The 22,831-nt window shown below is 42.2% G+C and overlaps 1 protein-coding gene across 1 annotated transcript in view; it reads right to left on the reverse strand.

The window, feature by feature from the left end:
• Positions 1-22,561, reverse strand: part of LOC117511803 (regulator of microtubule dynamics protein 1-like) — an 88,692-nt gene extending 66,131 nt beyond the window's left edge. Inside the window, exons 1-2 of the mRNA XM_034171721.1 lie at positions 22,363-22,561; positions 21,191-21,296 (exon numbers count right to left, since the gene is read on the reverse strand). Of these exons, the coding sequence (XP_034027612.1) occupies positions 21,191-21,296; positions 22,363-22,494 (238 nt within the window). The 5' untranslated portion in view covers positions 22,495-22,561. The remainder of the gene's footprint in view (positions 1-21,190; positions 21,297-22,362) is intronic.
• Positions 22,562-22,831: the final 270 nt, after the last annotated feature.

A 22,831-nucleotide genomic window follows, 5' to 3' on the forward strand; every position in this document is an offset into this window, starting at 1 on the left:
AGACAACTATTCCGAAAGTGAAAAATGTAGTTGTTAATCATTCAGTAAAAATTTGGCGCCAGCTTAGGAGACACCTTGGTTGGAAGATGAGTTCAGTGCTCGCTCCAATAATGGGTAATCATGAGTTTGCTCCAGGGCTTATAGGTACATCTTTTAAGCAATGGGAAACTAAAGGGATACACTGTGTTTGTGACCTTTTTATACAAGGCACTTTTGCTAATTTTGATCAACTAAAAGAGAAGTATAACATTAACAGGGGAGATTTCTTTAAATTTTTACAAGTTCGCAGCTTTGTAAAGGAGATGTTTCCCTCTTTTACCGGTCGACCCCCTGAATACGAGTTGAACTCAATTATTTTAAATGACCCACTGACAAAGGGCTCAATTTCTAAGGTCTATAATGATCTGTCAGATATGGAATATTTGCCCTCTCTAGGCCACCTGAAGGAAGCTTGGCAAAAGGACCTTGGAGTAAACATATCGGACTCCCAATGGAACAAGGCTCAGGATAATGTCCACTCATCTTCAATCTGCGCTCGACACGGATTATTGCAATTTAAAGTTTTGCATAGACTTCATCTGTCCAAGCAACGTTTGACTAAAATGTTTCCTGGGACAGACCCATCATGTAACCGTTGTGGCCAGAGTCCGGCCTCATTGGCTCATACCTTTTGGAGCTGTCCAAACATCTACAATTACTGGACAATGGTATTTCAGATGCTCTCAGGTTTGCCATATACGTTTAGTCCCAGACCTGGTTCTTGCCTTATTTGGTGTTGCCCCAATTACAACTAACCTTTTAATTAAACAAAAAACTAATAAAATTTGTGGTGCTTCTGGCTAAAAGATTAATACTGTTGATTTGGAAGCAAAAGAACCCACCCTCCTTTACTAATTTATTACTGGATATAATGGGCCTCATGTATCAACGTTGCGTACGGCGATATTTGAGCGTATATGGGGTGTACGCCAAAACGGCTGCGCTACTTGGCATTTATCAATGTGGTCGTTGGCGTACGCTGCGCTGAAAATATACACCAGGTCGAGAGGTGGCGTAAATTATACACCAAATTGAACCAGCGCTGGAATCCACATAAAAATGAAGATGATCAACATGATAAACAGTGCCATTATACAAATCAATGCATATGTTACATAAATAACACTTTCCTGATTATACTACATAATAATCAATACAAATCCCGCCTTTGCGGGATTGTTATGGAGCACGATCCGTGGCCACAGCGTTACTGCAAAGAAAGCGCTGCTTGCCTTTTTCTCCAGACTTCGAGCCTGGAGCCAGAGCAGCTCTGAGCTTAACTTCATGTGGTGTGATCGTTGTAGACTATGAAATTGATAACAACTGTAGTTTCGTCATTCCCTTAATTCGCCCATGCTGCAACCAGGTTTTGTCGTCTCCATTCGGTTGTCACAATAAAATAAATACAGAAATACATTTAAAAAATAAAGACATCTGACAGATTAGGCGTGTCTTATTAAGTGAGCGAGCAAATATCCACATGTCAAGAATTATTGACATGTGAAAAGAGAATACAGTGGTCCCTCGCTATAACGCCGTTCACCTGTCATGGCCTCGGAGTCTCGCGGAGTATTTAGTCCAATTTTGCATGCCATTTTTTTTTTTTACAGTGTTCTGTGTATCTGTTTATAAGAATCTTGTTGCCCAGAAGAGAAAAGAGCGCCAACAACTACTCATAACTGTGTTTGTCACACGGAAACAAACACCTGCTGCAGCAAGATGTGAGTGGGAAAAGGCGCAGCACCAGGATGCAAAGGCCCGATCTGTGAAATACTGGTCAGTCACTATTAATAATTTCTTATATGTCCGACCTCGTTCGTTGATCGTTAAAATTAATTCGTTAGTTCTAAATGCCATCATAATTATTTATAGGAAAACGTTCTATTTTTATTTCTCAAACAAATGTTTGAGCCTGAAAACAGTTTGGTATTATTTTCCTACTAAGGTTTGAACTTTGAGAGTGTTTACACATGAGAGAAAAGTGAGAAAATGTTCATGCCTGATTGAGAAAGTGTATAAACTGTGTAGTGAGGGGTTTTACAGCTTTGAAACGTCTATAATAATTGTAAAAAATAACGCTGACTACGTCACAGTTTCGCGTATTACGGGCTATTTTTTAGAACGTAACTCCAGCGATTAATGAGGGACCACTGTAACACTTATTGATTATATACTACAAAACAAATGATACGACGGCCGCTTTTGACGCTCTATTGGCACGCGTCGTGATTGCTGAAGATCTTTTTCATTGCTCCGGCTTCCATGTCGTAAAATGAGGGTGTGTCTGAAGCGGAGTCTGAATATTTATGGGCGTGTTTATTATAATTCTGATCGTTTCCACCCGCCGCATTTATCAAGATCACGTCAGGCGTACGCCAGAAATGGGCAGGTGCGCACTGCTTGATACATGTCACGGCGACTTTGGTGTATTTCAAGTTTACGCCGTAAATTTACGCCACAAGTGCGCAACATTGATACATGAGGCCCAATGAAACATGTACAATTGGAAAAAATTAAATTTGAGCTGAAAGGCAAGGTGGACACACTCTACGGGATATGGCAACCGTTCCTAGATTACTTTAACAAGTAAAGTGAATCATACTCGTGATAGGTGACCCGCCCCCACTCTCATTCTTTCTTCCTTTCTTTTTCTTCTCTTCTTTCTCTTTTCTCAACTCTGTATTTTTTGTATTTGTTCATAATTTTATGTGTCAAAAAAGAAAAAACCTTAATAAAGAGATTTTAAAAAAAAGAAAACAAAAAAGCAGGAAATCAGAGGTCATCATGTCTTTATCTCTGAAAGACATTCCTGCAGTTTAACTAATTGGTGTGTGTCCTCTGGCTTCATGGATAGATAAAGCTGGGTATCATCTGCATAACAATGAAAATTTAAGCAATGCTTTCTAATAATACTGCCTAAGGGAAGCATGTATAAAGTGAATAAAATCGGTCCTAGCACAGAACCTTGTGGAACTCCATAATTAACCTTAGTCCGTGAAGAAGACTCCCCATTTACATGAACAAATTGTAATCTATTAGATAAATATGATTTAAATCACTGCAGCGCAGTGCCTTTAATACCTATGGCATGCTCTAATCTCTGTAATAAAATTTTATGGTCAACAGTATCAAAAGCTGCACTGAGGTCTAACAGGACGAGCACAGAGATGAGTCCACTGTCTGAGGCCATAAGAAGATCATTTGTAACCTTCACTAATGCTGTTTCTGTACTATGATGAATTCTGAAACCTGACAAACTCTTCAAATAGACCATTCCTCTGCAGATGATGAGGGTAATGAGGGTTAGGGTGTTTTTGTTTTTTTGCTTCGGCTTGTAAATATATAGTATTTTGTATGTAAGTAGGTATGTGTAGGTGTATATTTATGTTTGTGTATATATATGTGTATATATGTATATGTGTATATATGTGTATGTATGTTGATGTGTGTATGTATATATGTATGTGTATATATATATATATATTGATATCGGTTTAGGTGTGTAGGAATCTATGTGTATATGTGGCAAAGGGTATTACTGGTTGTGGGGAAGAAGGGGTAGGGATAAATAAGCTGATGCTTCACCCTACCCCTTTTCGGACATGTTGGGTACACAGTAGGAACTTTTTTGTTGTTGTCTTTACTGATCTATCTTGTAATTGTTGTTGTATCAAATGTTCGAAATAAACAGTTTTCATTCATTCATTCATTCATTCATTCATTCAGATGATCAGTTAGCTGTTTTACAACTACCCTTTCAAGAATTTTTGAGAGAAAAGGAAGGTTGGAGATTGGCCTATAATTAGCTAAGATAGCTGGGTCAAGTGATGGCTTTTTAAGTAATGGTTTAATTACTGCCACCTTAAAAGCCTGTGGTACATAGCCAACTAATAAAGATAGATTGATCATATTTAAGATTGAAGCATTAATTAACGGTAGGGCTTCCTTGAGCAGCCTGGTAGGAATGGGGTCTAATAGACATGTTGATGGTTTGGAGGAAGTGACTAATGAACATAACTCAGACAGAACAATCAGAGAGAAAGAGTCTAACCAAATACCAGCATTACTGAAAGCAGTCGAACATAATTATATATCTTTGGGATGGTTATGAATAATTTTTTCTCTAAAAGTTAAAATTTTATTTGCAAAGAAAGTCATGAAGTCATTACTAGTTAAAGTTAAAGGAATACTCGGCTCAACAGAGCTCTGACTCTGTCAGCCTGGCTACAGTGCTGAAAAGAATCCTGGGGTTGTTCTTATTTTCTTCAATTAGTGATGAATAGTAAGATGTCCTAGCTTTACGGAGGGCTTTTTTTATAGAGCAACAGACTCTTTTTCCAGGCTAAATGAAGATCTTCTAAATTAGTGAGATGCCATTTCGTCAGGCACTTCTGATTTAAGGCTCTCGTTTTCAGAGGAGCTACAGCATCCAAAGTTGTGCTCAATGAGGATGTAAAGCTATTGACGAGATAATCTATCTCACTCACAGAGTTTAGGTAGCTACTCTGCACTGTGTTGGTATATGACATTGAAGAACATAAAGAAGGAATCATATCCTTAAACCTAGTTACAGCGCTTTCAGAAAGACATCTACTGTAATGAAACTTATTCCCCACTGCTGGGTAGTCCATTAAAGTAAATGTAAATGTTATTAAGAAATGATCAGACAAAAAGGGGTTTTCAGGGAATACTGTTAAGTCTTCAATTTCTATGCCATATGTCAGAACAAGATCTAAAGTGTGGCTAAGGTGGTGGGTGGGCTCATTTACATTTTGAGCGAAGCCAACTGAGTCTAATAATAGATTAAATGCAGTGTTGAGGCTGTTATTCTCAGCATCTATGTGGATGTTAAAATCACCCACTATAATTATCTTATCTGAGCTAAGCACTAAGTCAGACAAAAGGTCTGAAAATTCACAGAGAAACTCACAGTAACGACCAGGTGGACAACAGATAATAACAAATAAAACTGGTTTCTGAGACTTCCAATTTGGATGGACAAGACTAAGAGTCAAGCTTTCAAATGAATTAAAGCTCTGTCTGGGTCTTTGATTAATTAACAAGCTGGAGTGGAAGATTGCTGCTACTCCTCCTCCTCGACCCGTGCTTCGAGCATTTTGACAGTTAGTGTGACTCAGGAGTGTTGACTCATTTAAACTAACATATTCATCCTGCTGTAACCAGGTTTCTGTAAGGCAGAATAAATCAATATGTTGATCAATTATTATATCATTTACTAACAGGGACTTAGAAGAGAGAGACCTAATGTTTAATAGACCACATTTAACTGTTTTAGTCTGTGGTGCAGTTGAAGGTGCTATATTATTTTTTCTTTTTGAATTTTTATGCTTAAATAGATTTTTACTGGTTATTGGTGGTCTGGGAGCAGGCACCGTCTCTACGGGGATGGGGTATTTGGGGGATGGCAGGGGGAGAGAAGCTGCAGAGACTACAACTCTGCTTCTTGGTCCCAACCCTGGATAGTCACGATTTGGAGGGTTTAAGAAAATTGGCCATATTTCTAGAGATGAGAGCTGCTCCATCCAAAGTGGGATGGATGCCGTCTCTCCTAACAAGACCAGGTTTTCCCCAGAAACTTTGCCAATTATCTATGAAGCCCACCTCATTTTTTGGACACCATTCATACAGTCAGCAATTCAAGGAGAACATGCGGCTAAACATGTCACTCCCGGTCCGATTGGGGAGGGGCCCAGAGAAAACTACAGAGTCCGACATTGTTTTTGCAAAGTTACACACCGATTCAATATTAATTTTAGTGACCTCCGATTGGCGTAACCGGGTGTCATTACTGCCGACATGAATTACAATCTTACCAAATTTACGCTTAGCCTTAGCCAGCAGTTTCAAATTTCCTTCGATGTCGCCTGCTCTGGCCCCCGGAAGACATTTGACTATGGTTGCTGGTGTCGCTAACTTCACATTTCTCAAAACAGAGTCGCCAATAACCAGAGTTTGTTCCTCGGCGGGTGTGTCGCCGAGTGGGGAAAAACGGTTAGAGATGTGAACGGGTTGGTGGTGTACAGGGGGTTTCTGTTTAGAACTATGCTTCTTCCTCACAGTCACCCAGCCGGCCTGCTTTCCCGGCTGCTCGGGATCTGCTGGGGGACAGCTAACGGCGGCTAAGCTACCTTGGTCCGCACCAACTACAGGGGCCTGGCTAGCTGTAGGATTTTCCAAGGTGCGGAGCTGAGTCTCCAATTCGCTGAGCCTGGCCTCCGAAGCTACGAACAAGCTACACTTTTTACAAGTACCGTTACTGCTAAAGGAGGCCGAGGAATAACTAAACATTTCACACCCAGCGCAGAAAAGTGGGGAGAGACAGGAGAAGCCGCCATGCTAAACCGGCTAAGAGCTAATAGCTGCGCTAAGCTAGCGGATTCCTAAAAACACACAAAGTGAAGAATGTGAAAATAATTTAGAGGTGATTCAGCAGAGAGGGTGGTTTAGTTAAGGCACATGAAGATTACACTGTGAAATAAATTATCTAGTTATCTAGATCAATCTAACTATGCAGATTAAACAGCTAACAGATACAGAAAAACACCGCTGTGCTCCGAAACAGGAAGTGATACAATACCGCAGTGAGAGCCAACCACCAGTAGAGTGCCAGACGATTATTTTTCTGAAGTGTTTGTGCTGCCCCCTATGTGTCATGAAAAAAAATGCACCCCAGGCAGCTGCCTGCTTCACCCGCATCAAAAAAATGCGTTTGCCTGAGGGACTATTAACACCTCTGCACCTGGTGGGAAAGCATGTGAGGATAACAAACTTAGCAGGATTTTTCAAAGAAGCAGAGGGAAAACAACAACTCTCAGCTCTTTGCGCTGGGATTCAGCTACCTTGTTGAAGAAGAACTTGAAGAAAAACTCACCTGCTGACTAGAAGAGGACTGCTAAGACAAGGCCTATTGGGTCATATAGGCCAGCTATAGCTGGCCTATATGACCCAATAGGCCTGCTAAACAGAAGAGTGCCAGTCAGAAAGAAATTCCAAGAAGCTGGGGGCAGAACTCTGAACCAACATACTTGGGACAAGCCACTATCTGAAAACCTGAAGGAAGAAGCCAGGCAGTTGGTTGAACAATACCAACATTTCAGTCCAATCAACTTCCACAGAAGCCTCACATCAGTTAACTGGATTAGGAAACCTTGCGGAGCAACATTCTCAGAGCTATGGAGCTGTGGTGTATTTTGGGTGAGAGACAGCAAGGCACCCAAGTCAGATCGGTCCAAAGCAAAGCTTGCACCACTTGATCAGAAGGGAGAACCAGCCAAAGCTAAAATCTGCAGTGTTATCTTCGCAGTACGACATAGAAGGTACATCAAAAAGCACAGTCAGATGGAAACTGAAAGATGGATCCATCTGCTGGATAGCCACACTGTATTGGGAGCAATCTGAAGAGACAGTTATAGATATCAGACCTCCTTTGCGAATAGTGTTGGAGACATCCAGAATTCCACATCTGTTGACTGCTGGTAGATCCTGGGTCTTAATGCTGAGGTCAATACAACTCAGGAGGGAAGTCAACTGAAAGTCTGTGGAATGCTGTGACAGGGAGAGTGATTTTTAGAGCCACAATGTCTCTCAAGAGCTTCCATGTATTCACAAGGACAATGCAATTTGACAGCCGGGAATCAAGCAAGCTGCACTATGTGGGACCAGTGGGTGGACCGGCTTCCCCATCTTTTCAACCCTGGGCTTAAAGTAACTGTGGATGAACTGCTTGTGGGGTTTGAGGCAGCTGCCTTTTCAGGCAGTATATACCCTCAAAACCAGCAAGGTATTCACACTATTGAGGTTTCAAATCCTGCAAAATCTCAGAGAGGTCGCCACTCTGCGAGGTGTCAACAACATTGAGAAATACATTGACACACTCAGATAATGATGCAATTTAACTGCTGTACACGGACAACAGCTTTAACATCACAAGGTGAAACTATTTGTATATTGCGCCTAAAACTATCATGAATATATTATCTGGGTTTTTAGACATTATTGTTTGCTTTATGTAAACATGCGAGAATCTCAGGTTGTTCCTCTGTTATTTTCAACAGGAATTGCTCTGAGCCGCGATCGCTTCCTGTTCATGTCATTCTAGGGGAAAGTGAAGTTTGCTCTTTAGCACCCTGCTTATTGTCCTTTACAACGCTGTTTGTTCCAGAGTAATATATAAAATGTCTGAAATTTGGTATGCGTTTATGAAGTTCCACGCAGGTTGAATGTAGCAAACACGGAATATTTGTTTTTAGCTAGTTTTCACATTCTCAGGCATGCAGTCTATTAAAAATGTTATGAAAGGTATAAAAAATTTACATTTTGGTCATATAATGTTGACTTGCAATTGTTGTCATGTAGTTTCTCTATGTTGTTTTGACTGTAGTGCCTCTCTGGCACGCAACAGATTACGGGATATCTCAATTAGGGATACACCGATCCACAATCTTTCACTTCCGATCTGATATCGATCCCTGAATTTGGATATCTGCCAATACCAATACTTTTGCGATCCGATACCAGAGCTCTGTTTGCTTTAATATTATTATTATCATTATTGATGATTTTATATGAGGATTTTCTTAAAAAAAGAGACCTGAAAGTTCAGCTACAATTTGCCAGAAGGTGCATCTAAGATGAAAGCCTAGATTTTATGTTTTGGCAAAAGAATTAAGTATTTTTATTTTGGACAGACTTTTAGAGCCTTACTTTTATAGACTTAAAAAGAAAAGACAGCACTCTCTGTCTCTATGTCTCTCCTTCTCAATTTTCAATTTCAATGGAGCTTTATTGATATGGGAGACATATGTTTACATTCTCAAAGCAGAATAAAAATTAAGTCCTCTGTCGTTTGCTCTCTCCCTTTCTCTCTCTCTCTGTCGTTTGCTCTCTCTGTCGTTTGCTCTCTCCCTCTCTCTCTCTCTCTCTGTCGTTTGCTCTCTCCCTCTCTCTCTCCCTCTGTCGTTTGCTCTCTCCCTCTCTCTCTCCCTCTGTCGTTTGCTCTCTCCCTCTGTCGTTTGCTCTCTCCCTCTGTCGTTTGCTCTCTCCCTCTGTCGTTTGCTCTCTCCCTCTGTCGTTTGCTCTCTCCCTCTGTCGTTTGCTCTCCCCCTCTGTCGTTTGCTCTCTTTCTCTCTTGCTCTCCCTCCATCTCTCCAATTTTCTTTCTCTCTCACTGACTACGTTTACATGCCGTTAATATTCGGGTTAAGGTCAATATTCCGGTTTCTGAATTATTACGAATAACCCGTCTGTCTGCTTAAGCAGACAGAGTTATTCCTGTATACATGGTCATTGGTATCATTTGGAATATCCCTATCTAAACAGCGACGCATGTCTTCCACCGGTGCTTAATTTGGTCTGGCGTTCATGCAAATCCTGCTTTGTGTAATCCTGCTTCGTGTAAAACCCCTAACTACATACTTTATGGGTGATTCTTAAACTACGGGCACTATTGGCCTTGTAAATGTAATTTCCACCACACCACTGCCTTACAATATAAAGCGCCTTGGGGCAACTGTTTGTTGTGATTTGGCGCTATATACATGTGCTCTGATGTCACTGTTTATCTCCATAAATACTACCCAAACAATCTTTCATACAAACTGTTTAGGGACATTACAGTGTTGTGGTGGAAATTATGGCAATAGTGTGGGACAACTACATTTTGTTTAAAAAAAATCACAACAGTTGTATGACATTGAATACCCCAATTATGTTTTGATTATTTTACTGATATTTTATTCAGAGATATTTTAAAACATTAGAAAAAATGTTTCTTTACCATTCATTTTTATCATTGAAGATCAAAAGTCTGGGTGTGGGACAAGCACAAAATGGCAATATTTGCATATAATGATGCTGAAAAAAGGTGAAAAAGTCATCATAGACTACTAGAACAAATTTCTTAACACACTTTCATTGTAAAGATAACTATAAAAGTGTGAAATTTCCCCTTTTTTCTGTTTTTCATACAATATGATCAAAGGACATAAGTGCCCGTAGTCTAAGAATCACCCTTATACAGTTTTCTCAAACAGCCATTAACATTTTCTCACTTTTCTCTCCTGTGTAAACACTCTCTTTTGTTCTTCTGGGCGAGAAGATTATAAACAGACACACGCAGAACACAAGCGTGTGCTGTCCCTTCGCTCACTGCCTCCAGAGGTACGGATGTGGGACCTGCAAAGAATCCAAGTCATGGCCACGGAGCTCTGCGGCTGTGGTATACTGAGACCCTGCAGCTCTGTGGATTTTTTCCACAAGAAATCCATCCTTGCGGGCTGCCTCCGCATCAAAACAGCGAGCGTATTCTCTGGACCTGTTTCCACAGTTGGCGCAGCTCCACACAGCAGAGAGGGGGGCGGTGTGAGTGGCCCGCTGCGGTGTTTACCGAGCCCGCAGACTCAGTAAGCGCATCGGAGGCAGAGCAATGGTTAGTGATGCCGACCGGTACTGCGACCGGCCCGCCTGATAAGGACACAGAACACAACGTGCTGTTTATCTCTGCTTCTGTGGTGTCCGGTGGGTTGTGCGCGCCGCATACAAGTAGTTGCCGTACTCAAAAGACCAAGATTCCTTGCGGATAGGACATGCGCAGAACACAAAATAATGTTCCTTTCTATGGGGGTATCCTGATGCGCGTTATGACCTGATATTCGGGTTAGAAAAGGAGTAACCCAGGGGTCTTATTTGGGTTTTAAAAACTGGAATATGACCATATTTGGGTTTTTGCGGGTATTTACATGGCCGCGCGCAACTGGATTATTGCTAATATTCTGGTTATGAAAGAGTTATGAAAGGGTTATTGGCTGCACGTAAACGTAGTCACTGTGTTCGTGCTGTGCAAAACTACCAGCAGCTACATTAAAATCCTGCGCTCATGCGCAGGATTTTAATAGAGACGTATTTACCTTTCAGCGACAGAATCTCTCTTCAGCTCCTCCTCGGGTGCACGCTGAGCTGAATTTTCATAGCATTTTGCAGCCACAGGACAGTGAAGCGGCTACCTTTTTAGCACACGTGTTCAGCAACAATTCAGTTAATTTTTTGGAAAATCCGTGCTCGACGAACAGACAATTTGAAGCCTAGAACCGGGCAGAAGTTTGCCACTAACCACAGCTAGAACACTGCGGAAGAGAGCTCTCTCAAACAGCCCGTTGCAGCAGACCGAATGGTACACCCATAAAAATCGGCCCGTCTTTTGCATCTGTGCATCATTTCGGACCACAGAAGCACGTCTGAGATGGAGTCGCTTCACCCAAAGCAATCAAATGGATTAATGGGATTATTAACCATCAGGTGATAAAGGTAAAACCTCTTAAATCATTCTAAAGTCAATTTTAAGCAGAAACAAGGTGAAATTCCATGACGCTTTGAAATGTCCGACACACAGTGAAAACATCAGCTAGCAGCCCGTTTAGCCGCGGCTCTCTCATCGCTTCTGCCGCCTTTATGATGAAATAATGCTGAATTTATGTCGAAATGATTGTTGTACAAAAGCTTCAGATATCTGTCATTGAGACAGATGATGACTGGTGTGCAGTTTGAAGCAGAAATGAGGTCTTAATCCATGAACATCTCGGGTGGGGGGGTAGTTTAGGGGGACCATTCGGTCTGCGACACTGGCTTCAAAAACCTCACCCTCTCCTCCCCCCACTCGGCAGCAAACAAGCAGAGAGCAATTGAGCAATTGAGAGGATTCACAGTCTCTGGTATCAGAAAATATCACGGGTTGGATCGGTATTTTCCGATATGTGAATTACGATATGTGAATGACGTACGTCTGTATCGCAACCTGATACCGACGGTCCCATCACTAATCTCAATAGAGCAAATGATATCCAAATCTGGGCTGTCTGTGATACCATTTCATCTTATGTATGGAACATGCAAATTTATATAGGGGAGCCAGAAGGAGGAGCTGCTGAAAGACACAAGTGGTGCTAGATATGTCACAAGGCCTCAGTGGCCACAACATTACCTGCGACAGTTTTTTCACATTGTACATCCTGAGACAGGAGCTGCTCAAAAGAAAGCTGGTCAATGATTGGAACAATCCAGAAAAATACGATGGAGATTCCACCTGAGTTTCTAACTTTGAAGAAAAGACCAGTCCATTCCTCCAACTTTATGTTCATGGCCAACACTGCCCTGGTATCTTACATGCATAGGAAGCACTGCGAGGTGTGGACCATAAAAGGACACAACCCACATACAGAAACTGCAAAAAGTACACCTGTAATACAGACAGTGCCAAATGTTGTGATGCATATGTTAACAAGCATGGCTGTCTTTTTTTCCCCAAGCACCACTCCGTGTTGTAAGGACTATGCCTCAGTTGTTCATTTTCATTTCCTGAGATAAAAGTGATTGATTGCTGAAGTTCAAGTTGATGTGTTGAGAGTTTGCATTCAAAATAATAAATGTTACTGAAAACATCGTCTCTTCATTGGTTCCAAGATGAGCATGATTTATGATACCCAAGTCTTGAGGTAGTGGATTAATAACAGCAGTTATAACCTCATGACAAAAAACAAATCCCATTTCCATTGTTAACTGTGTTCTATAGTAAAGACTGATTTGAATCATTAAACATGTATGTTATTACTATTGTTTGAAATTGAGGTAAAGACAATATATGTTAAAGGTTAATGAAGATGATGAGATCCGCCCAGAAATGTTGAAGGCTCTGGGTGTGTAGGGAATGTCTTGGATGAGGCGTCTCTTCAGCATTGGGTTGAGGTCTGGGACAGTGCCTATGGAGTGGCAAACGGGGGTGGTGGTCCCACAGTTAAAAAAGGGACCAGAGAGTGTGTGCTAATTACAGGGGGAATCACACTACTCAGCTTCCCTGGTAAAGTCTACTCCAGGGTGCTGGAAAGGAGGGTTCAGCCGATAGTTGAACGTCTGATTGAAGAGTAACAATGCGGGTTCCATCCTGGACATGGAACAACTGGCCAGCTCTTCGCTCTCACAAGGATCCTGGAGGGTGCCTGGGAGTATGCCCATCCAGTCTACATGTGTTTTGTGGACTTGGAGGAGGCGTATGATCGGTTACCCCGGGAGATATTGTGGGAGGTGCTGGGGGAGTATGGAGTGAGGGAGTTACTTCTCAGGGCCATCCAATCTCTGTACTCACAAAGCGAGAGCTGTGTTTCGGTGCTCGGTAGTAAGTCGGACTCGTTTCTGGTGGGGGTTGGCCTCCGCCAAGGCTGTGCCTTGTCACCAATCCTGTTTGTGATATTCATGGACAGGATATTGAGGTGTAGTTGGGGGAGGAGGGTTTCCAGTTTGGTGGGCTCAGGCTCTCACCACTGCTTTTTGCAGATGATGTGGTCCTGTTGGCTTCATTGGCCTGTGACCTCCAACACCTACTGGATTAGTTCACATCTGAGTGTGAAGCGGCTGGGATGAAGATCAACACCTCTAAAGCCCCTTTCACACCGGGGCTGCTCCCAGTTGCTTCCTGTCACGTCATGACGACGCAGGAATGCGTCAGGTGCGCGCAGTAGGGGGCAGAGAGGAGGTGAGAACGCAGCCTGCAGGTTCTCTGCACAGAGAAGTCATAGTGCACAATTTGGCTGCAGACAGACTGTGCATTCTGACTTCTCTTCTAGTTTATATTTGTTCTTGTGCTGAGCTGCAGGTCTGTGCTGTCCTTTGACCGCAAGATGTGCGCACTCGCACACACGCGCGTGAGCGAACCGTCCATGAGCAAATGTGGAGATGTCTGGAGTTCGACTTGATGTTGACATGTCCTGTCTCTGGCAATCAGTCTGTGACCACGACTTATGTCCTTTTTTTAACACTGTGATACTGTAATGAGAGTTTGAGGGGAGAACAAGGAACTAACTGCCTGCAGCCAGTTTTTTTTTTTCTTTTAATTGTTCACATGTGCGTGTGTGAACGAATCGTCCGTGAGTGGACTGGAGATGTTCGGACCTTTTACTGGATGTCTCTGGCAATCAGTCTGTGAGCAGGACTTTTATGGATTTTATTTAAACACATTTGTGAGAAAAGCAGCTGCTTCACAGTGCCTCTCTTCACCAGAAAGCTCCACACAGAGAAGGAGCTGCAGCTTCGGGAACAATGGAACACAGCAGGAACAGGGCTGTGAAATGAAAATTGTGAAATCCGAGGAAAATTTGCAAGGGGTCTGCCCCCCCCCCCCCCCCGAGGAGCCAGGGTCTAGGACCTTGTGGGGCCCCAGAAACCAAATTAAATTTTCATCTACTGATACATTTTCAACATCTCCTGGAAGAACAAATCTCAAAATTAGTGAATATTTAAATGATCCTAGATTCAACCTTTCATTTGAACCGTCAATGATCATGTTGAAATAACAGAATATGATGTGGAAGTAGGACCTAGTATGATTTTCCTTTTAATTGTAAACCAAATTATGCATTAACTCAGAACAATTAAAGTACATGAAATTCGTGAAAATTGAAAAGACTGCTAAAAGTATTTCAAAAACCACAGCTAAAGCTTGTAGAATATTTTAAAAATCAGGGTAAAATATCAATAACATACCTTACAGTAAAAAGCCACACATTCTTGTGTAAATTCCTGTAAATCCACTCAAAGCCACAATGTTGTTTTTCCCATAAAAAAAGTCTACATTAATAAAAAGTAATTTACATTGTTGTGTAAATTCATGTAGCCTAAATTAATTCAAAGCCACAGTCTTTTTTTTCAGTGAAAGAAAGTCTAGATTAATGAAAGAAAAAAAAGGCACATAATCTTTTCTGAAATCCTGTTTGAACAGCACAACGTCTATTTTCCAGAGAGAGAAAAAAATTCCTACCAGTTTGCTCTTCCCGTTCATCTTTCAGATGTGTTCATGAAGCCAGCAACCATTCCACGGATTCTTGTCCTTATCAGACTTTTTCAAACCGTCTTTCTCGCCATCTTCTTTCTGTCTGATGTCGCTCCGTGACACAGACATGCTGCAAAATTCTTCTTTTAAAAACTTGAAAGTTCTAAAAGTTTGCGATGTCCACATGCTACGTTTAGTTAAGCGTCGCACAGGAGCTGCACAGTGTCACCCAGGGACGGTCCTGGAGGCGGGCCGACCGGGCAGCCGCCCGGGGCACATCGCGGGGGGGGGTGACGACCGTGCAGGAAAAAAAAAAAAACGGGGTGGGGGGGTTGTCCTGATGGGGGGGTTCGTGGTTACAACGCGCTCAACGTTTGTTCAGAATCAGCTTCTTATCACTGGTAACGACGCGGCTTTCCCATCACTCATTCCCGCAGCTTCACAGTGCTTTAAACGGTCCACAGAGTTCAACAGCGACACAAAGCATGCAGCGAAACAAGACGAGTCATTGGATAAATGCTGGGCTTTGTCCCGCCCATCGGACGCTCAGCAGGTCTGGGGTCTATGGGGCAGTGGGCTGGCCTCGGACGGCCCGGACGCTCAGCTTCTGCATGATGATTGGATGATCGTGAGGCTGAATCCCTTTTTGATTGACAGCGAAATGAGCGAATCAGCGATCTTTTGGTGTAAACATCCGTGGGAGCGTTTTCATTCTGTTTTGAGTTGAACCGGAGACTTTCCTAATCCTCTTAGCGGCATTTTCTTTGTTCAAAACGACTAGCGACAAATCGAGCTTCTATTTCTGGTGGGTTTTTTTGTAGCTGCTTGTGTTTGGAGACTGACTTCTATCACTCTTTCTGACTTCTATCGCAGTTTCTGTCCCTACCGAGCAGCGGGTGCTGCTGAGCTCCTTCACCGTCACAAAGCACTCAAAGGCGGACACACTTCACACTAGCCTCGCGCCAGTCCCAGTTAGCAAGCTAGCTAGGTAGCAAGCTGCACATAATGACAGACAATTTGAATGTTGTGGACCAGATTTTGGCGAAGCCATTTGATAGTCTTCCTTACGAAGAAGCCATTGCTGCTGTCATGGCTTCAGCTTTCAATGGTTTGCATGCCAAAGTTAAAGCAGTAGCCCCCAGTGCAATATTTGTGCATTGCTATGCACACAGACTGAATCTGGTTCTGTCTCAGGGGGCTAAATGCTTATCTGAGTGCAGAATATTTTTTTTGCATCACTCTGGGTTTGCCACATTTTTCTCAAAATCCACAAAGAGGATGTATTTTCTTGAGTCTGCAGGCTGCTCAAGGTTGCCCAGAAATGCTCCTATTCAATGGAATTTCACATCACGGATAGTGAGCACTGTGGCAAACAATTATGATGCCCTCCTGCAAACTTTTGAGATGATCATTGCAAGATAAGTCCATGGATGATGACACATTTAGACTGTGCCAATTTCTTTGTGTTTGTTATTGCAGTAGTCATTAAAAACGGAAATTTGTTCTTGAAAATAGCTGTTGTGAGTTAATTTGTGGGATTGTGGGTGTTCTGGACAAAGTTAGTATTTTCATGGGTGGTGGGGCGGAGGTGGTGGCCACGTTAGTGTGCGCGCGGGGGGGGGCACGCAGGGGGTTTCGCCCGGGGAGTAAATCACTCTAGGACCGCCACTGGTGTCACCGCAGCAACCAACCAGTCCCGCTTTACGACAACTGTCGCAACAGCCAGGCTTTGAGTGGCATTTATTCTCCTCGAAACTCCGCGGATCTGAGGAAACTGATTTGTATCTGTAACACACAGATCAGTGTCCGCAGACTTATAAAACTTGCATGATGTTGTAAAAAAAAAAAAGAACGCTTTGCGATAAACAGTTTAAAAACTCAGTAACAATCACGATTAAAGAGTACAACACTAACACTCCCGCCCCCCTCCCCATGATGAAATCCGCAGAATCCCGTGGATCCGTGGAGTTTTCACAGCCCTGCAGGAATCATAAATTGGCGATGGGTAATGTTGTATTGTGAGTGTGTGGCTTCCAGTCATGCTGAGTACTGTCCTGTTGCTCTGACTTGCACTGAAACCAATTAATTCTGCATCGAGCAGAGGACGCAAAAAAATTAAACATGTTTAATTTTTGTTTGTGCCCCTCGCACTGTTGTGGCGCCAAGCTGCATCGTCTTGGCACTAGATTGAACCACCCAAATGGATTTGGACACCAATACAGTTCTGTTGCTGTTAGATCTCAGTGCTGCATTTGATACAGTGGATCATCATATTCTACGTGATAGGCTGGAAAATCATTTTGGGATTACTGGGAGTGCCCTTGCATGGCTGACATCATACTTGACCAGTCGTTCTCACTGTGTTTTGTACAGCAACACTACCTCTAACCTTAGTGACATGAAATTTGGGGTTCCACAGGGGTCTGTCTTAGGCCCCCTGCTTTTCTCCCTTTATATAGCACCCCTTGGGCACATATTGCGGCGTTTTGGGAATACCTTTCACTGCTATGCAGATGATACTCAGTTATACATGCCGATAACTGCTGGTAATCTCGTTCACATAAAATCCTTAGAAGATTGCCTTGCAGCAGTGAGAAGTTGGATGTCTAGAAACTTCCTACTTTTAAACTCTGATAAGACTGAAATGATGGTTCTTGGTCCAGTGAGACATGGGCATCAATTTGACCAGTTAACGCTCAGCCTCGGCTCGGGTGTCATAAATCACACTGACAAAGTGAGGAACCTTGGGCTAATTTTTGATCCTTCGTTGTCCTTTGGCCTCCATATTAGAAATATTACTAGGACTGCTTTCTTCCACCTGCGAAATATAGCGGAGATTCGTCCCATTCTGTCTATGGCTGATGGTGAGACCCTGATCCATGCATTTATCTATTCAAGATTGGACTACTGCAATGTTCTATTTTCTGGTTTACCGCAGTCTAGCATTAGGGGTCTCCAATTGGTTCAAAATGCTGCAGCCAGACTTTTGACACGAAGCAGAAAGTTCGACCACATTACATCCATTTTGGCATCCCTTCACTGTCTTCCTGTCCCAGTGAGATCAGATTTTAAGGTTCTGCTACTAACCTATAAAATTATTCATGGACTGACACCTCCCTACCTAGCTGACCTAATTAAACCTTACGTACCGACCCGGGCTTTATGTTCTCAGGGTGCAGGACTACTTTGTGTCACTAAGGTGAATAAGAAGTCTGCAGGTCACAGAGTTTTCTCTTATCTTGCCCATGTTCTGTGGAATGATCTCCCTGCATCAATAAAACAGTCAGATTCTGTGGAGACTTTCAAGTCCAGACTTAAGACGCACTTATTTTCCCTTTCATATGGCTAGCATACTGATACAGTTTTGTTTTACGCTTTTTACTCTTAATTCTTTTATTAGTAACTGGAGCGGGCCGCAGCCTCAACTTTGCCTAAATTCTGGGTCTTTTATTGAAGTTTAGGGCTAGTGGCCGGCGATCACCTTAGTATTTCTCTATTTTTCTTGTTGTTTAATACTGGCAAATTATACAGTATTTTTTTGTCTTTCTGATGCCTGATTCTATTTTTTCTCTCCGTTTAAGGTGCAGCTCCATCCAGAGATGGGAGTTGTATTCGTGTTGGCGATCCTCCTGTCCTGTGCGCCAATAGCATTTCTTGTATATTTGTCCGTGAATTGTTCTGTAATTTATGTTTGTAGCATGGCCCAAGCAGAGGGTCACCCCTTTGAGTCTGGTCTGCTTGAGGTTTCTTCCTCAGAGGGAGTTTTTCCTTACCACTGTTGCTCTGGGGTTGGTAAGGTTAGACCTTACCTGTGTGAAGCGCTTTGAGGCAACTGTGTTGTGATTTGGCGCTATATAAATGAAAATAAATTGAAATTGAAAAAACTAGATTGCTTCCACACGGCGTCGTCATCACGATGCACAACGCAACTGGGAAGAACTGGGAGCAGCCCCAGTGTGAAAGGGGCTTAAATCTGAGGCCATGGTTTTCAGCAGGAAACCGATGGATTGCCTACTCCGGGTAGGGAATGAGGTCTTGCCCCAAGTGAAGGAGTTCAAGTACCTCGGGGTCTTGTTGTGCAAACAAGGGAGCAGCCGAAGGGACTTACTTCAAGAGTGAAACAAATTGTATTCCAACCTACAGCCCCAGTTCCAATGAAGTTGGTACGTTGTGTGAAATGTAAATAAAAACACATTTCAATGATGTGCAAATCCTTGTCAACCTATATTCAATTGAATACACCACAAATAGAAGAGATTTAATGTTCAAACTGATAAACATTATTGTTTTTGTGCAAATATTTGCTCATTTTGAAATGGATGCCTGCAACATGTTTCAAAAAAGCTGGGACAGTGGTATGTTTACCACTGTGTTACATCACCTTTCCTTCTAACAACACTCATTAAGCATTTGGGAACTGAGGACACTAATTGTGAGTGTCATGACTGGGTATAAAAGGAGCATCCCCAAAAGGCTCAGCGGTTTACAAGCAAAGATGGGGTGAGGATCACCACTTTGTGAACAACTGCGTGAAAAAAATAGTCCAACAGTTTAAGAACGTTTATCAACATTCAATTGCAAGGAATTTAGGGATTCCATCATCTACAGTCCATAATATAATCAGAGGATTAAGAGAATCTGAGAACTTTCTACACGTAAGCGCCAAGGCCAAAAACCAACACTGAATGCCCGTGACCTTTGATCCCTCAGGCGGCACTGCATTAAAAGTTGACATCATTGTGTAAAGGATCTTACTGTCCTGGGAACACTTCAGAAAACCACTGTCAGTTAACACAGCTCGTCGTTGCATCCAAAAGTGCAAGTTAAAACTCTACCATGCAAAGCAAAAGCCATACATCAACAACATCCAGAAACGCTGCCGCCTTCTCTGGGCCCAAGCTCATTTGAAATGGACAGATGCAAAGTGGAAAAGTGTGCTGTGGTCTGATGAGTCCACATTTCAAATTGTTTTTGGAAATCATGGACGTTATGTCCTCCAGACAAAACAGGAAAAAGACCATCCGGAGTGTTACCAGTGCAAAGTTCAGAAGCCAACATTTGTGATGGTATGGGGGTGTGTAAGTGCCCATGGCATGGGCAACTTACACATCTGTGATGGCACCATCAATGCTGAAAGGTACATCCAAGTTTTGGAGCAACACATGCTGCCATCCAAGCAACATCTTTTTCAGGGACGTCCCTGCTTATTTCAGCAAGACAATGCCAAGCCACATTTTGCATATGTTACAACAGCGTGGCTTCATAGTAAAAGAGTGCAGGTACCAGACTGGCCTGCCTGCAGTCCACCCATTGAAAATGTGTGGCACATTATGAAGCGGAAAATATGACAACGGAGACCCCGGACTGTTGAACAACTGAAGTCATACATCAAGCAAGAATGGGAAAGAATTCCACCTACAAAGCTTCAGAAATTAGTGTCCTCAGTTCCCAAACGCTTATTGAGTGTTGTTTGAAGGAAAGGTGATGTAACACAGTGGTAAACATACCACTGTCCCAGCTTTTTTGAAACATGTTGCACACATCCATTTCAAAATGAGCAAATATTTGCGCTAAAACAATAAAGTTTATCAGTTTGAACATTAAATATCTTGTCTTTCTGGCGTATTCAACTGAATATAGGTTGAAGAGGATTTGCAAATCATTGTATTCTGTTTTTATTTACATTTTACACAACGTCCCAACTTCACTGGAATTGGGGTTGTAAACATTTAAGGTTTTTTTTTTTTACATTCATTTCCAAACAGTGAAATGTATGTAGCTTATATCAGGTTAAAACAACATTAGCAGTACTTTAAACTGGTCTATCTTTGGTGGAACATTGTTGAAACTCATTTTAAGTTCCAAATAAAGCAAATTAAATCAGTTTCAACGATTTTAAGATTCAATTAGAACAGTTTCAAAACATAGAATCATTTTGACCACATTAAAATCCGTTTTAAACTGGCCTGTCTTTGTTGTAAGCTTTCTGTGTTTGCAAACAGGAAATGTTTAAACTTAAACTTTGTTTCTTTTTTGATGGCATTTCATTGATTGCTGAACATGAATGAGCTTCATTTAACATGTATGTTTATTTGAATCATGTTGCTATTGAGTGCTTTTGAATACTTGAAAGTAATAGAATGTATATTTTGTTGACTACCTTAAAAGAAAATCTATCTGGAATGTTAAAACTGGAAGCAAATAAACAAGAACTAAAGAGGAATTGAGTTGTCCCTTGTGTTCTTCAGAGTGAACGAGCCATTTTTAAGTTAGGGCAAAAAGCTGACATAACTTGACAACGTGCATGTTTGTTTTTACCTTTTTCTAAAGCGTGCAGCACAGCTGAACTCTGCACTCTGTGATAAGCTTCATATCCTAGAAAGGACAGGGTGGGGAATCCCAGAAAGAATGCTGCTTTTCCACTCTGCACACAAAAGACAGTCATGCAAATACAGTGAGCTATATGCAAGTCTAGAAAACCTAAAATAGTATACAAATAATGAATATTAATGAGTTCAATGGTACAAATATTTCATGAGCTGAAAGATGGTTTGCTTTGTTGAATGGTACGTCCCTGCATTGTAAGATTTTATTCATCCTGCTGGACTCTGCTGAACTTTGCTGGCAGTGAAGCTTCAAAACCACAGAAGAGGAGGCAGGCCAAAATCATAAAAGAAGAAGAGGAGGGTCAAAGCTCCCCCCTACGCACAACATAGGCAGCCATTCCTGTGTAATAGATACGCAGCACAATGCAATGCTACGCAGGCCCGGTGTGAAAGGGGTTTAAGGTCTAACCTTACCAACCCCCCATGAGCAAGCACACAGGCAACAGTGGGAAAAACTTCCTCTGGTGTTTTTGAGGAAAAAGGCAGACTTCGAAGCTGTTTAATGGCTACGTAAAGCAACACTCCTGTAGCCAATCAATCAATTCACCCTAATGACGTTTCAAATCTCGCGAGATCTCAGAGGGGTGGCTTTCACTGCGAGATGTGTATTATACTGAATTATTATACACATTAGTGTGTATATATATATATATATATATATATATTCTTGTAATGGTTTAACGGCCACAGAGAGCAGTGCTTTCCACAGCTGTTAAACGGCTATGGAGTCACTTCCAAGGAAAAACCTCAAGCAAACCAAACTCAGAGGGGTCACCCACTGCTCAGGCCATTCTTACAGTTACAAGGTTTTTATAAAGTAGTGTATTTTGGGTTCCATATAACACAAATCATAAAAAACTCTCTTCGACTTAAATGGGATGGATTACAGACCCATAGAGCTCCTCTTTTTTTCTTGTCATAGAAATACTGTCACTTTATAGGGTTTGGCCCCCAGGACCCTGCCAGCGCAACAAGCTTGTCCATTTATGCGTAACAGCTCCATCGCCCTTTTACAGAACACAAAAGTGTTTATATTTCCTACAGACCGTGAACACACGGGTCTCGTCGGAAAACCAAGTGTCATTAAAAGCCGCTCTTATTTACCGTCAAAGCAGTAGCCCTCCTCCACAAAGCTGTGCTGTAACACTGCTGCGATGGTCTTGTTATGCAGCTTTTAGCAGCGAATATTGTTAGAAAAGTTCGGGTGCTACAGCGGGTCAGCGCAATTCCGAACATCGTGCACACACACCACTGACAGATCAGTGGCACATAAACCACACAACGCGAAAAGCTCACAGTTTTCAAAGAACCTCGGCTTCTTTTTCTTTTTCACCTTCTCGTTGTACGGCTGTTGGCATCTGTCTTAATCGTACACTACCGCCACCTTCTGCTCGGAAGAGTGGATCAGAGCGTAATCACCAGAGACAACATATGTTCACAGTCGGATCGGGGGGCAGAATGTTTGTTGAACGTTCGAACCTCACAAACTCAACACTTTTTTTTCCTCTTAATAACGTTTTATTATGTTAATTTACAGTCATAATGTACTGTTTATGTTGTTGTTATCATATAT

The sequence above is a fragment of the Thalassophryne amazonica genome, chromosome 1, assembly GCF_902500255.1.
Source record: "Thalassophryne amazonica chromosome 1, fThaAma1.1, whole genome shotgun sequence".
NCBI classification, from domain to species: domain Eukaryota; kingdom Metazoa; phylum Chordata; class Actinopteri; order Batrachoidiformes; family Batrachoididae; genus Thalassophryne; species Thalassophryne amazonica.